Genomic DNA, 16789 nt, shown 5'->3' with positions numbered 1-16789 from the left:
ATTTTTTCTATTACTAGTCACTAGTTTCCAGATATAATCCCAAAACGTTAATTCCTACCTTAGTTTCAACATACATCTTAGCACATATTTTACCTGTGCTGATTCTAGGAGATGAAAATTTGACTGCTTTGAATAACATTTCTTGCCTCATTCAAAAAATGTGCTCATATGAATAATTTTTGTTTTTGCCTTGTGACACTTTGGCTTTGCTAATCAAGTGAGTAGCTCATTTGTTAAATAAACAAAATCCTTGCTTAGAAGAACTAAAAAAAAAAATTTTTAAAGCCACGGTATTTTGTTTTGTCAATCCAATAATTTTTACACCCATCCACTTCACACATGTCATCTGTATACCTGAAACAATCTTGCAGCTCATGGTAATAGGCTGGAAGGATTTTCCCGGTGATTCAGGATTAGGAACCTGACTTTGTGGTACAATTTTGCAGCTTGATGCAATTGGCTGAAAAGCTGAATTGCCATGAGAACAAAAGGTAACTTTCTGGGATGTTGTCATTTTGGTGGGTGTTCGTTCCAATGAAGACGGCAAAGAATAAAACGTAGTATGTCTCTCAGCTTCAGTGTTGGCTGTGAATCCTGCAGAAATGAAAACAGGCAAATGATAAATCATCAATTACTTTGAAATAATAAAGCCTTACCATTGTGGGAAAAGAATGAAAACAAAAATCTCTTATTTCAACAACGATTTAAACCATTTACTAGTAGTAAAATAAACAACTCATGTATTTATTATACCTTATTCATTTTTGAGTGAGATGTGTTAAGAAACAAAGTTCAACTGCGTAAATTTTAAAGATTTTATTGGCTTTATTCAATGATTCACAAATCAAGCAGCATCTAATCTAGCAGAGAGAAGGGAGCTCCCAAAGACTTTTATAAGCAGAAGGGAATGGGAACAAGGAAGTTATACTAGCAAAAAACAAACCGGTTGTGACAAGGTCACCTTCCTTTAGGGAATGACAGGGGCCTGTCAGGCAGATAACCTAACTAGTGCTGACCAGGCAACTGCTGATTGACTGGTTTAAAATTCTATTTTTGGGAGAGGCCAAAACTATAATTAAATCTCAATTTCATGATATGGGCTTAGCATAAGAGACTCCATTTGGGGCCTGTTGTCTTGTTTTTTAACAAATGTAAATAAGCCTAAAATCACATTTTAAAAAAATGCTTCTCTCAAAAAATAGAAAACATATTAACTATAAACCATATATAAAAAGTACACAAGTACATCATGTTCTCCCATTTTTTTATGTATGAATTGAAAAACTCTTTAAATTGCAGGAGAAAAAACTCGAAAGAAAGCATTCACCAAATCTAATAATGTCCTATCTTAATAAATGCCCATAAAGAAGATGTAACTGAAATTTAAAGAGGAATAAAGCTGATATTTCATAAAAGAATTAAAATATTAACATATGAAAATATACATTTATAGATTAACCTAACATCATTTAGAATCAATTTTATATCTTTTATATATGTTATAAGTAAACACTTAAATATGTAAACATTTGTTGATCATGAATCTTATATTTGACATAAGATTACATACTTAATATTAAAATTTCTTGTTTATATAATTGGGGACTGAACCAGAAAGTTCTCCTGTAACATTAGAAGAAACCACTATAAACAGCAAAGAATAAAAATTCATTGCTTTTTAGTGAGTTTTGTGTACTACAAATGTCAGTAGAGCTTCATGAAAAACATTTTCTGAGAAGAGTAAGCATTTGAGTATTTTCGTAATAGGCCTGTGTAGTAGAGGCAGCATGCCTACTTATTTCTATATACTCTAATAAGTCTCTGAGGGTAGCAGTTCAATATCATGCTATGCAAATGAGAAAGGAATTCCCCAGAATGACTCCTCCATATAAGAAAAAAGGCATTTCCATCCAAAGGTAAATATATTACCTTTCTCCACAGAGGTATCAGGTACTGGCTCATGTGACTGCTTTATTGGTGAGGAAGCTTTCACTGGGGCTGGAATGGTCAAAGGCAAAGATGGTGGGGCATCAGAGACATCTGACTCAGAGGACTGAGCATAAATGGAATCTTCTCCAAGAGAATGACGATGGAGCTCAACATCCACTACCTACACAATTGGGCAACAATTGGGTTCATGAATCCATCATCAATGTCACAGAAAGCCCCAAACCTATCTAAGAATGTGGTACTCTAAGAAATGATTTCTAATCATAAAGGCAATCTCAATCTCAAGAACTAAAGATTTATCTTAGAATGTAATCTAGTCTGGCTTAACAAATAGATAATTTAGTGAAACCAAACATAAAATTGGGGCCTTTCCATTGTTGTTTCTACGCTTTAGAACGCTCTTCCTACAAATCTTTGTATGACTGCCTCTTTCTCATCACTAGGCCTCAATCAAATGTTACCTTCCCAGAAAGGCCTTCCCTAACCAACCTAGCTAAAGCAACTCTTTGACCCCCAGCTCCTCTCTTCTTGATAGCACTTACTTTTAAGTGAAATTATCTTATCTGCTTTTATATTTACTCTATATCTTCTCATTCTCAACACAACCAAGAATATAACTCCTTGAGAGTAATAGCTATCTTGTTTATTTCTGTATCCCCAGTACCTGGATCAATGCCTAGTATATAGTATGTACTCAATAAATATCTTCTGGTATAACACAGATACATGTACCTAAACAGAGTATGGTTTAACTAGCTAATTCTAATGACTACTGCTGATATATCATGCATACAAGAGGAGGGGAGGGGAAGGAGAAGGGGAAACAAAGTTGGAGGTCTCACACTTCCTGACTTCAAAACTTACTATTACAAAGCTATAGCAATTAAACCAGTGTGGTACTGGCATCAAGAAAGACATACAGCCCACTGGAATAGAATATACCCTCACGAATATGGTCAAAAGTTAAGACTATTCAATGGGAAATGAACAGTCTTTTCAACAAATGGTGCTGGGGAAACTGGATATCTACATGCATTAGAATAAAAGATATACAAAAATTAACTCAAAATGGATCAAAAGCCTAAACATAAGACCCAAAGGAATAAAACTCATAGAAGAAAATATAGGAGCAAAGCATCATGACACTGGATTTGGCAATGATTTCTTGGATATGACACAAAAAGCACAGGCAACAAAAGAAAAAAATAAACTGGACCACATTAAAATTTAAAACTTCTGTGCATCAAAGAACACAATGAACAGAATGAAAAGGTAACCCAACAGAATGGAATAAAATATCTGCAAACTAATACTGAAATATGGAGAGAAATCTAAAACTTAACAACATAAAAACAAACAACCCAATTCAAAAGTGGGCAAAAAAAGGGGTTTGAATAGACAGTTCTACAAAGAAGATATATAAATGGCCAATAAACACATGAAAAGATGTTCAACATCAATAATCATTAGGAAAATGCAAACCCAAACCACAATGAAATACTACCTCATACCCATTAGCCTGGCTATTATCAAAAAAAAAAAAAAAAAAAAAAAAAAAAAAAAAAAAAAAAAAAGAAAAGAAAGAAAACAACAAGTGTTGGAGAAGATGTAGAGAAATTGAAAGGCTTGTGCATTGTTGGTAGGAATATAAAATGGTGCAGCTGTTATAGAAAATAGTGTGGCGGTTCCTCAGAAAATTAAAAATAGAATTACCAAATTATCCAGCAATTCCACTCCTGGGTACATACCCAAAAAAACTGAACGCAGGAACTCAAACAGACAGACACACGTGCTTAGCAGTATTATTCACAGTAGCCATAAGATGTAAGCAACTCAAGGGTTCGCTGACGGATAAATGGATAAACAAAATGTGGTATATCTATACAATGCAATATTATTCTGCCTTTTTTAGGAAGGAAATTCTAATGCATGCTATGACACAAATGAACTTGAGAACATTTATGCTAAGTAAAATATGGCAGTCACAAAAAAAACAAACACTATATGATTCCACTTATATTGTACCTAGAGTAGTCAAATTCATAGACAGAAACTAGAAGGGTGGTTGCCAGGGGCCAGGGGAAGAGGGGAATGGAGGTTTATTGTAAATGGTTACAGTTTCAGTTTTCTAAGATGATAAAAGTTCTAGAGATAGATGGTAGTGATGGCTGCAAAAAATGTGAGTATATTTAATGCTACTAAACTGTATACTTAAAAAGTTAAAATGGTAAATTTTATGTGTATTTTATCATAATTTTGAAAAAAAGAAAAAAAAGGGGGGGAGATAAACTTTTAAAAAATTTAGCACTCATTTTTTTCCTAATTAAAATGGAAGATCAATTTTCAATCTACTTGTTCCCAAACAACACTCTAGGGAAAAAACCTACCGTCTCTGCTCCAAGAGTCTGCAAGCCAGTATAAGTTCTATCCAGCTATTGAAAGACAAAAGGAAGCATTAAGTTTCACTGTACTTACTTATAAATCTTAGGATACAATCTTATCTAAAGCCCCTTTCACCACATGTCTTCATACCACAGGATCTACTTTTCATAATGTTAACAGTTCATCATCTCAACAAAAACAGTTCATTTTCTGGGGGAAAAGTTAAGTAAAATTAATAAAAACCACCTCAGGCAAACAGGCAGTAATTATACATTGAATATAGATTATATACTTCTAACCACCTAAGGACAATCTAAAAATGGAGGAAATTTTATAGAAAAAGATGTTTACTGCAGCATTATCTCTAAGGACAAACTGAAAACAACATAAACAGCCAACAAAAGAGAATGCTTAAGTAAACTAAGAACCATCGATTTGTGAAGTATTATGCAGTCACTTAGATGATAGTTACACAGACTATGAAAAAGTATTTTAAAAGACAGGCTATAAAAACACACAAGCAGTGTGATGACCCAATTATAACCTTAGGGCATAATTACTAAGCACTTTTGAAAAAATAAATGAAAATTTAGGCAATATAGGCAATGCTAATCCACTCCCAATACATTAGCATCATGGATGATATATTTTAAAGAAGAAAACAGCATATGAACTGAGGGAATGTTAATAATATAAATAAAAAAGTTTACAATTACATACAAATAGGCTAAGTTCTTATTCTTGTATTTTAATTTATCATTTTAAATAAAGAAATTGTGGCAGCTTATTAATATAAACATTGCACAGTAAGATCTACAGGGAAAATGATTAAGTTAGGTAGAAAGGAAAGGAAAGATGGAGGGGAAAATGTGAAGCCAGTGTTAGATTAGTAAATAGCAAACTCTAAAGATTTAAAAGAGGTAGAATTCAAGTCTGGCTGAGTTCCCTAGCAGTCAACAGAGAAAACAACTCAATAATGAGATCTAGGGTTTATAACAGAAAACGCAATGCAGGGGGAATTCATGGTGGTTATATGAAAGAGATCTGAAGTTATCAAACTTAAACCTTAACCAACCTGGTAAAAAGATATGGGTAACTTTAGGCTACATCCATTTTCATATTCTCCAGAGCAGAGAAATAATAGTCTCTCTGTAATCTGCACTGGTCTATGTTTCATTCTTGAGACCACATTTTAAGAGACATTGATAAAACAGAACTGTTACTAAAATGGCAAGAGGAAGAGGAAAGCATAGCATACAAGAAATGTTACAAAAATAGGTTTTGCCTAGATAAGAAAAGATTTAAAGAGAAACATGAAGTCTATCGTTAAACATTTTTAGGGTCTTAACAAAACAAAACCAAGTCCTGTTCTGTGCTATTCCAGAAATCAAACAAAACCAAGTGAGATCAAGGTTTAAAAAAAAAAAAAAAGCAGTTTTAGGTAAATTTATGAAAGAATCTTCCAAAAGTTTATTCACTAAATAGATAAACGGATTGTTTTGGGAATTACTGTGCTCCATGGTAATGGCTAAGGTTAGATTACACCTGTAAAGGACGCAGAATACAGGAATTTCATACATTTTGGGAACTTTAAATTTTATGTAACTCTAAGGAAGTATTTAGTATTTAAGGTAATTATTATAGTATCAAACATAGATCGTTATGTACCACAGAATTCAGAGAAATCAGTATGGGCTTAAATAGCCAGGAAATGTTCTAGAAACTTGAAGAATGGAAAGAATTCAAACAAGCATTTGAGAAGGGGAAGAGCATGAAAGAAAACGCAAGAGAAGAAGGCCCAAGGCATTTCCTGGACATGAACAGACTGACCTGGCTGGCTAGGATGTTCGTGCAGGAGATTAGTGTGAGATAATTTAGGGGAAGTATGTTGAGTCGAAATGTGAAGAGCCTGAATAGTAGGAAGGGGAGTTTGAACTTGAACTACAGGAATTCAATCAAGTTTTCTCAGAGAGGACTAGCACAGTGATTCTCCTAGTGTAGGAAGACTATCTGATGGTGATGTGCAGAATGGACTGAGGGGAGAGGAGATAGATTAAAAAAGCTAATCAAAGGACAGAGTAGAATAATAGCCTAGCAAGAGTGGAAAGGGTGAAGGGTAGAATATAAGAAAGATTATGAAGAAAGAATAACGGTTTGCATAAATGAATATTTAGAAGAAAGAGGAAAGAATCAAAGATGGCTCTGCGAGTTAACACAGAAATAACAGAGAAAATGATACTCCATACAAATAAAGATTACATAGTCACAATATAGGTGTTTAAGGTCTCAAGGCCAATCAATACATAAAAAAATAGAAAAACCAAGTTCTCCAAAAAACTTAACGAGAAATGCTTTAAATACTGTCTTTTTAAAACACTGTGTCTCATGATCACTATGCTCCTACAACTGAAACTGGTATATTATTGTATGCCAACTATAATTGAAAAAAAAAAAGCCCTCATTGTATTGTACAATGTAAATACGAACAACTAATTGTCTATTATATTTCAATAAAGCCGGAAAAAAGATACTGCGTCTCAATCTTCCACCAGGAACTAAATGATACTGGACAATACAATATGTATGAAAATCATGTAAACAATTCCCTTTATTTTAGGGATTAGGGCTGGGCCCAGTGCAATATAAGATGGTATGTGTGTTACTTAAAATAAGATAAAAGGAAAGCAAAACAATTTAGGACTTCCTCTAAGTGGGACCATATCCTGTCCCTCTGACCAAAGTGGCTGTATGTTCTTTATTTGGTTTGAGTTCTTCTCTGAGGTTATAAGGCAACCTAGTTTTACAGTAATCTCTAGAAAAAACTTTAAACATGAAGTTAAAAGTGCTATCACCAATGGAGGGCAAATTTCAGCATGCCTTCAGATTGAAAAGGTACATTTGCAGAACAAAGGGAAAAAAACAGAATTCTGCAGATGTACTCTGATTCACTTAGTTCCATTTTGGGAGTCATTAATGTGAAGAGTGTGACAAACCACAAAGTAAGGGTGCTTTGGGGGAAGTTCAATATTGGGGTTATATCGTATGTATAGAAAATGTACGTAAGAAAGGGCCTGGGGAACATTAGAAAATGGACTTCCAACTATAAAAGTTAAATATGATTATATAAATTTGGAAAAAATATTTTTAAAAACACACATAGGAAAAAAAAAGGGCAGGGAAAATATCCCACAATATCATTACTTCAGTTACATACTCTAACATTTTGGTATTTCTTTTGTTTTTTTCCCTCTATTTAAAATCACGGTTGACCTCATACTATACATATAGTTTTATACTCTTTTCACTTACTATATAAAGGCAGTTTCCCCCCATGTACAGAAAATACTTTGTAAAATATAATTTATAATGGCTGCAAAACAAATCATGTGGATATATCAGCAAAGGATTTCTTACAATACAAATCAATAATTTTACAATCTTGTATAGTATTTTATATTTTCTAAAACATATTCACTTCTATCATTATCCTTAGGACATAAACATATTCTTTACTCTTATGACAGACAAGTCTTATTACAGTAATTCCTCTCTTAAAATTATTGACAGGTTATACAACTTTAAGTGAAACTTAGTAAAACGAAATCAATTCAACTGTAATAGGCTAATTGATAGAAACAAGAGTTAAGTTCCTATGGTATCTCATTGACATAACGAAATAATAATGAACAAAACAATGTTATTTAAGGACCTGCAGAATTTGCCTCATTTTAAAGAAAAGTAAGTAGATGTTTTTAAAAAAAGATTAACCCCAGGGAACATAATAACAGTAAGCTCTAGTCAGAAATTCAAGTCCTCTGATTATATGACCAGTTCATCTTTTTAAAGAATATACATTCAACTGTAAAGCGACACCTTCTCTAACCTTCAGAAGACAAGAGTGCTACAGCGGTAAGCAGAACACACTCAAAAAGGTTTATCCCGATCCCTATCCTTGGCCACTCCTCTCAGAAGGCCTATGTACCGGGTGAAAAGAGATAACTTCATTTCCAGGGAGCAATGTTTTGTTACAATACCTTCAGGTTATGTATGATATCTATCCTCTTGTTCTGGCTGTCCTTAAAGTGAACTTGAACTCTGACGGGAAACTCACCCCAGCCTCTTCTGGTCAGGTGAAAAGGGGGTTCTCTAGGGAACAGCATTTATTAACATATTAATCCACATGTAATCATTCTAAGAAGGAAAAATTTTCTCATAATGGATAAGTGAGAAATTCACATCCTTTTGACAATCATTTTACATTTCCTCATTTGAAGCTAAATCAATATGAATTACACTAAAATGCTAAATTATAAAAGAAAAATTCAACTCAAACCTTCAATTACTGAATACTTAGAACAAAGACACTTATACCATATAATCCAATGTCATTATTTTCACAGACAGAGAACTAAGGTGATGTGATGGATGTTACAACATTAGAGTCAGAGTCCTTACATGCTATTAGGAAGACACAGACTGGGAGGTATTATGTTCCCTACCCTAGACATACATATTTATTCCTCCACTCTGGCAAAAACAAAATAAATCATGACTACTCAATCTGAAAGTGACAATTTATTTTATTTTATTTTTTTTTAAATAAATTTATTGGAGTGACATTAATAACATTATATAAGTTTCAAGTGCACAATTCTATAATACATCACCTGTATATAGCATGGTGTGTTCACCACCCAAAAGTCTAGTCTCCTCCTGTCTCCATATATTTGACCCTTTACCTTCTTCATCTTCCTCCCACCCCCCTTCCCCTCTGGAAATCACCCTTCTGTTGTCTGTGTCTATGAGTTTGTTTGTTTTGTTTATTTGTTTATTGCTGTTTTATATCCCATGTATGAGTGAAATCATTTGGTTCTTGAAAAGTGACAATTTATCTGAAACTGTCTGTTAAGAGGATTTATAAGATCATATGTTTACAATATGATCTTCCCCAAATAGTGACTATGATTTTAGTGAATGGAAAGGAACATGTGTGAATGCCAACTGGACTACAGACTTTTCAGTCAAAGCATAATTTGTGAAGGAAAGAAAAAAAAAATTGATGAAAAAAGAGACTGGCAAACTTAATAATTAGTGTTGGGTACATTAGGATTCTATATAGTCTACTTTTGTATATGTTTGGAGTTTTCCATAACAAAAAACTTAAAAATTTAATTGAGAGACTTTCAAGTACTCGAAAATAATATGGTTTAAGTTAATGGGGGAAAGAAAGAATGATTTTAAATGAAAATGTTCATTATGAATCACTGGCTTAGAGTTACTGTAATGAGAGAAGAGGCCAAGATTGTAGAGAGAAGGGAACTTTCAGTGAGATGTGCTTGTGGAAAACTAAGGAGGGACATGAATTCAGTAAGAGCAGAGTCTAAAAATACGACCTGAGAGGAGTCTAACAACAGACCTGAATTATCAAGCACAGAGCCACAGGTTACCGGAAGAGCCCAAGACAAAAAAAAAAATTCCCTATGTCTGAGAGTACCCTGGAAAAGAGAGAAAGCTACAGCTATATTATAAAACAAAGAGTAAAGAAAACAAAGAAAACTAGAGTGCCTAGATGGAAGAAACCAGTTGAACACCAGTTGAATTAGTCAGAAATGTAGCCATGATGTGGCATAAACCAAAAGATAGGCTTGAGGTCAAATGAGAAGACTGATGTATGATAGTAGTTCTAAAAGGGATCCAAAGCCAGAGATACAGTGGGGCCCACAGGCATGGTGTACTTAAAAAAAAATAATCAAAAGAAATGCAATTGATGTTTGTTTATTTAGATTTCAATAAAGCTAAATAGCCTAAATTTATTTTGCAATATGCAGCAATTACACTGTTAGTATGCTGAATTTCTCTTACAATGGATATAGTAAATTAGCTGTATTCCCCAAATTATGCACATAGGCTAAACTCTAGAGAATGGACAGGAAGGACTCCTACCAGGGAAGACAAATGGCATAAAGGAAGCTATTTCGATTATGTGAAACCACATAAATTTCACAAAGCAGAGTTCATTTACTATAAACAAAAGATACTCCAAATGGATAAGATGAAAGAGAAATTTGAGAAGGAGTTATTCTATGATCTTCTTCTCGGATTTCCTCAGATTCCGTGGTAACATATCCTGTTGTGTGATTTGCCACACCTTTACCTCCAGATAAACAGAGATTTCTTAGTAAATACAATTTCACATATTACTGCATGATACTTTTATACAACTTAAAGAAATTAGCATTTCACAAATTCCAATTCTTGGAGTGAGAAATGAGAAATAAAACAGGCATTAGCTTGCATCAATAAGTATTAAAGGTTTAATGTAATACAGTTTTAACCTCATTTTTGGTATATTCGGTATTATCATCAATAATAAATATGGCTGATACATCTTAACCAATTCAAATGATTTATAATAAATAAAATATTTTACTAAGACTGTGCTTATTTTTTACCATACAGAGAAATTTCTTGCTGATCTGGACAGTGAAACATATTCTTTTTATTATTTATATTTTTATAGACAGAACTTTTTAAACTCATCTGTTTTTCACTGAACTTACTAAAATATCTGTATTAAAACACTGGGCTAATTTGGAGTCAGGATATCTAAACTCAGAAAATACTGTCACTCTATAAGCTATCTCAAACTACAAAACATTGTTAATATGCTAAGAATTCAAATAAATAATCATTTACTGTAATTTAACCTCTGGAAGAGAGTAGGGCAAAGAAGGATTTACTGAGGAAGTAATCTCTGAGTTATGTCCTGAAGGATAAAGGGCAGACCTTTAGAAAGATAGCTACACTGCATGTTTGTGTATATATACGCACATGTGCGTGCATTCATTAGTATGTGAAGAAGACGGACAACAAGAAGATGAAGTGAGAGATCAGGGTTTTTTGTTTGTTTGTTTGTTTGTTTGTTTGTTTTTAACGCTTACAGCACCTGGTATTCCGAGGGGGTCTCCCATCCAAGTACTAACCAGGCCCGACCCTGCTTAGCTTCCGAGATCAGACGAGATCAGGCACGTTCAGGGCGGCATGGCCGTTCAGGGTTTTTTATGAATTGTCTATATGCATATCAAAGTCCTTAAGAATAATGGCAAGAGAACTGGTAGAGAGAAAATTGGTATACTAGATACTAAAACTGTTTTTGAAAGAGGGGAGTGACTGGAAAATTAGTAGATGCCTGCAACGAGGAAGAGCAGCAGGTCATAGGATGCTTCAAAAAAGTGGAGGTTTTTTTAAGGAGGAGGGAAAAAGTGATATGAAAGCCACAAATGTGAACAAGAAGACACAAACCCCACTCCTAGACCCAGTGGTACATGGGGTATCAGAGAGAAACAAACAGCTGCCACTTCTAAGTTGTTCTCAGGAGAAGTAGTGTTCTTAGGAGATAGCCACGTTTTGTTTAAGACTCAGGAGTAGAGGGCATGTTCTGAAGAGAGCTGAGGATGTAGGAGATTTCACTGATAATAAACCACAACTATTCCTACGATATATTCATACAATGAATGTATATGTGCTATGTAATATCATATAAAGATATAAAGACTACACCTAAATGAAACAAAGTTCAGAACAGTATATATAATATTATCCTATCTTTGTGAAATAATAGAAACAAATAGCAACTATACTAGATTAATATATGTAAGAAAAATATCATTGGGGTTACTTCTGAGAGGGTAAGATCATGAAGAACTTTCAACATTAAATATTTCTATAATGTTAAAATCCTATGTTTAATTCTTATTTCCAGAGAACAGAACCAGCGAAAATAAGTTGTACGGTAACAATCTGACAAGAGGACAATGCCTGTTCAGTGAGAGAGTTATCTGCAAGTGGGAACCACAGCTAAAACTACATTGTGACTAAAAGCTAAAGCTGAGTAAATTATTAACAATACAAGAATTTCAAGGGAGTGTTTTCAAGTTAAATCGCCTTTTCCACTTCAATAAATCTGTACTTCTTAGGTTAAATCACTCAAGTGTGCTTACCTAACTTCCACAAGGTCATTTGGTTTATAGCTGGGATGAAGAAAGAACCAAACTTTCTTGACAAAATGATTAATGCTGGGTTCTCTACGAGATCCTCGAACATACACCATCCACTTATGGGTTGATTGGTCATTTTCTTCTCTTTTATCGGGAGGTATATACCTAGAGGAGAAGGAAGGAACTAGAATTATTTTTTCCTTCAAAAACCTAACAAAACAATTAACTATTACTTATAACGAGATTAAAAATCAATTATAAAAGAAAACTGGAAAATTTATAAATATGTGGAGATTAAACAACATGCTACTGAACCACTAACGAGTCAAAGAAGAAATCAAAAGAAATAAAAAAATCTTGACACAATTGAAAATAGAACTACAACACACCAAAACTTAAGGCATACGGCAAAAGCAGTTCTAAGGAAGTTTATAGCAATAAATGCCTACATTAAGAAAAAAGAAAGATCTCAAATAAATAACCTAACTTTACACTCCAAAGATCCAGAGAAACAATCTAGACCAAAGTTAGTAGGAAGGAAGAAATAACAAAGAACTGAGTGAAAATGGAGACTAAAGTGACAATAAAAAAGATCAAAGAAACTAAGAGTTCATTTTTTGAAAAGATAAACAAAATAGAAAAACCTTTAGCTATAATTACCAAGGAAAAAGAGACAACTCAAATAAATAAAATTATAAATGAAAGAGGAGATGCTACAGCTGATACCACACAAATAAAACGGATAAGAGACTAAGAACAATTAAATGTCAACAAATTGGGCAACCTAGAAGAAATGAATAAATTCCTAGAAACAAACCAAGACTGAATCATGAAGAAATAGAAAATTGGAACGGTAAGAAACAGAAAATTGGAACGGTAAGAAACAGAAAATTGGAACGGTAAGAAGATTGAACTGGTAATCAAAACTACCCAATAAAAAAAATTCCAGGACCAAATGGCTTAAAGAATTTTACTAAACATTTAAGGAATAACTGATAATACTTCTCAAACTCTTCCAAAAATAGATGAGGAGGGAACACTTACAAACACATTTTATGAAGCCAGTCTTACCCTGATATCAAAGCTAAACGAGGACACTACACGAAAAGAAAATTACAGGACAATATCCCTGGTAAACACTGATGCAAAATCCTCAACCAAATATTAACAAACAAAATGCAACACTATATTAAAAGGATCATACATTCTGATCAAGTAGGATTTATTCCGTGCAGGCAAGGATAGCTTGAAATCTGCAAATCAATCAGTGTTATATGCTACATTAATTAAATGAAGAATAAAAACCTTATGATCATCTCAATAGACGCAGAAAAAGCATTTAACAAAATTCAACATCCATTCATGATAAAAATTCCCAGTAAACAGGTGGACAGAATAACTCAACACAATAAAGTCCATATACAACAAGCCCACAGCTAATATACTCAACGGTGAAAAACTAAAAGCTTTCCTCTAAGATCAAGAACAAGACAAGGATGCCCACTCTCATCACTTTTGTTCAACATAGTACTAGAAGTCCTAGACAGAGGAACTAGGCAAGAAAAAGAAATAAAAGGCATCCAAATCAGAAAGGAAGAAATAAAACTGTCTCCATTTGCATATAACATGATATTATATATAGAAAACACTAAAGACTACCCCAAAACTATCAAAACAAGTGAATTCAGTAAAGTTAACATAAAAAAATTAACATAAAAAATCACTTGTGATTCTATACACTAACAATAATCTATCAGAATGAGAAATTGAGACAATTCCATTTACAACAGCATCAAAAACAATAAAATATTTAGCAATAAATTTTGACCAAGGTGGTGAGAGACCTGTACAGTGAAAACTATAAGATATTGATAAAAGAAATTGAACATACAAATAAATGAAAAGATATTTCATGCTCATGGATTGGAAAAATATTGTTAAAATGTCCACACTACCCAAAGTGATCTACAGATTCAATGCAATCTTTATCAAAATTCCAATAATGTTTTTCACAGAAATAGTCAAAACAATCCTAAAATCTGTATGGAACCACAAAAGACCTCCATTAGCCAAAGCAATCTTGAGAAAGAAGAAAGCTGGAGGCATTCCACTGACTGATTTCAAACTATGGTACAAAGCTATAGTAATCAAAACAGTATAATACTGGCATAAAAACAGATACTGATCAATGGAACAGAACAGAGCCCAGAAATAAAGCCATGCATATATGGTCAATTAATTTATGACAAAAGAGCTAAGATATACAATGGGGAAAGGACAGTCTCAATAAACGGTCTTGGAAAAAAAGGCAGCCATATGCGAAAGAATGAAAATCTATTTTCAACACACACCAAAATCAACTCAAATTGGATTAATGACTTAAAGACCTGAAGCTATAAAACTCCTAAAATAAAACACTAAATGTAAACTCCTAGGAAATGACTTTTTGGATTTAACACTAAAAGCAAAAATAAACAAGTGGGTCTACATCAGACTAAAAAAGTTTCTGCATGGGAAAGAAAATCATCAAAAGAATGAAAAGGCCACCTATGGAATGGGAAAAAATACCTGCAAATCATATATCTAGTAAGTGGTTAATATTCAAAATAAGTAAAGAACTCACACAATTCAACAGCAAGAAAAAAAATCCAATTTAAAAATGGGTAGAACTGAATTAACATTTTTTCAAAGAAGACATACAAATGGTCAACAGGCTCATGAAAAGATGTTCAACGCCACTAATCATCATGGAAAAGCAAATTGAAAGCACGATGCATTATCACCTCACACCTTTTAGAATGGCTATCATCAAAAATACAAGAAATAACAAGAATTAGGAAGAACATGGAGAAAAGAGAACTGTTGTGCATTGTTGGTGGGAATGTAAATTATTGCAGCCACTATGGAAAATAGTATGGAGGTTCCTCAAAAACTTAAAAATAGAGAACTACCTCATTTTTGTGTATATATGCAAAGACAATGAAAACAGGAAACTGAAGAGATATCTGTACTTCCATGTTTAATGCAGCATTATTTATAATAGCCAAGATGCGGAAACCTAAATGTGCATCAACAGATGAATGGATAAAGAAGATGTGATGAATATATACTTTTATATATATTCAGCCACAAGAAAGAAGGAAATCCTGTATTTGTGACAATATGGATAGACCATGAGGGCATTATGCTAAGTGAAATAAGCCAAAGTGAGAAAGACAAATACTACATGGTATCAATTATATGTAGAATCTTAAAAAAAGTCAAATAGAAACAGTAGAAAAATGGTTGCCAGGGGTTGAGGATTGAAGGAAATAGAGAGAGGTTGGTAAAAGGGTTCTTTCAGCTATAAAATAAATGAGGTCTATGGATTTAATGCATAACATGATGAATATAGTTCATAACATCATTATCGTACAACTGAAACTTGCTGAGAAAAGAAAGTTTCTCACTCAAAATAATGATAAATATGTGAGGTGATGATGGGTATCTGAATTAATTTGATGAGAAAAGTCCTTTCAAAATGTATACATATATCAAATCATCACAATGTACACTTTAAGTATCTTACACTTTTGTCAAATATACTTCAATAAAGCTGAAAAATGTTTAATTACAAAATTAAAATTTCAGCAAAACTTAACAGCTGTATCACCTATCACCAAAGTGAGTTATTGTAGTTAATCCTTTTCTTTTAAACATGTATTTGGTCTAGGGAGCACTGCCTTAAAGTTTGTTTTGTTTTCTGATTATCACCATGCAATTAAAAAAAAAAGTTGGGTTAGGGAACCATTAGCCTTTGGGCTGATTTCATGAGGTTTCAGAGTGCTAGAACTTTGGACTCTCTGGTTCCTATTCATTGCTGCAAGGTTACAAATGGGTTGGTCTTCTGAAAGCCAAAACAAGCCATTCTCTTAAGTCCTGACCATGGTAAAAAACTAGCATCTTTAGCCCTTCTTTTTGTAGTTCTGTCTTTATTTCATGAGGCCCTCTTATTACATTCTATTGAAAAATACAGTCATGGCCTTCTATACAGTCATCTATGCCGATAGTTATCCTTAGTAAGGCAGTGGGCCTAGTTGCCTAACCTAGTTGTTCTTGAGCAGTGTTCTTGACAAGTCTTGACTCTTTGCTCTTCCAATATAAAAATCAGCCTGTGGATTTCATGAACCTGTTGGGATTTTAATCAGAATATCCACGTATCAGATTGAAGAGAAGTGACATCTTTATAATAATAAGCCTTCCTATCCATGAACATGGTACACTGCTCTACCTAGTTCTTTCATGTCTTTTATAAAGTTTTCACAATTCTTCATGAAAGACCATGACTTTTGTTTATTATCTTTTATTGCTGTAGTGAATATATCTTTCTAAAATGTTTACTAAGTTTGTGCCTGTCATACAGAAACAAATGACTTCTGTATTCAATAACCTTGCCAAGCTCTCTTATTAACTATTAAACT

General features: G+C 33.3%; 1 protein-coding gene and 1 pseudogene across 1 annotated transcript in view; both read right to left on the bottom strand.

Moving 5' to 3' along the window:
• YEATS2 (YEATS domain containing 2) overlaps positions 1–16789 on the bottom strand; it is an 84274-nt gene that overhangs the window by 40675 nt on the left and 26810 nt on the right. The window contains 5 exon segments of the mRNA XM_039850551.1: positions 355–594; positions 1930–2110; positions 4338–4382; positions 8367–8478; positions 12333–12494. Of these exon segments, the coding sequence (XP_039706485.1) occupies positions 355–594; positions 1930–2110; positions 4338–4382; positions 8367–8478; positions 12333–12494 (740 nt within the window).
• Positions 11268–11385, bottom strand: LOC120593124 (uncharacterized; annotated as a pseudogene).

The sequence above is a fragment of the Pteropus medius genome, unplaced genomic scaffold (assembly GCF_902729225.1).
Source record: "Pteropus medius unplaced genomic scaffold, Ma_sr-lr_union100, whole genome shotgun sequence".
NCBI lineage: Eukaryota > Metazoa > Chordata > Mammalia > Chiroptera > Pteropodidae > Pteropus > Pteropus medius.
Note: the sequence above shows the minus strand (reverse complement) of the source record. Positions and strands in the feature narration are given on the sequence as shown.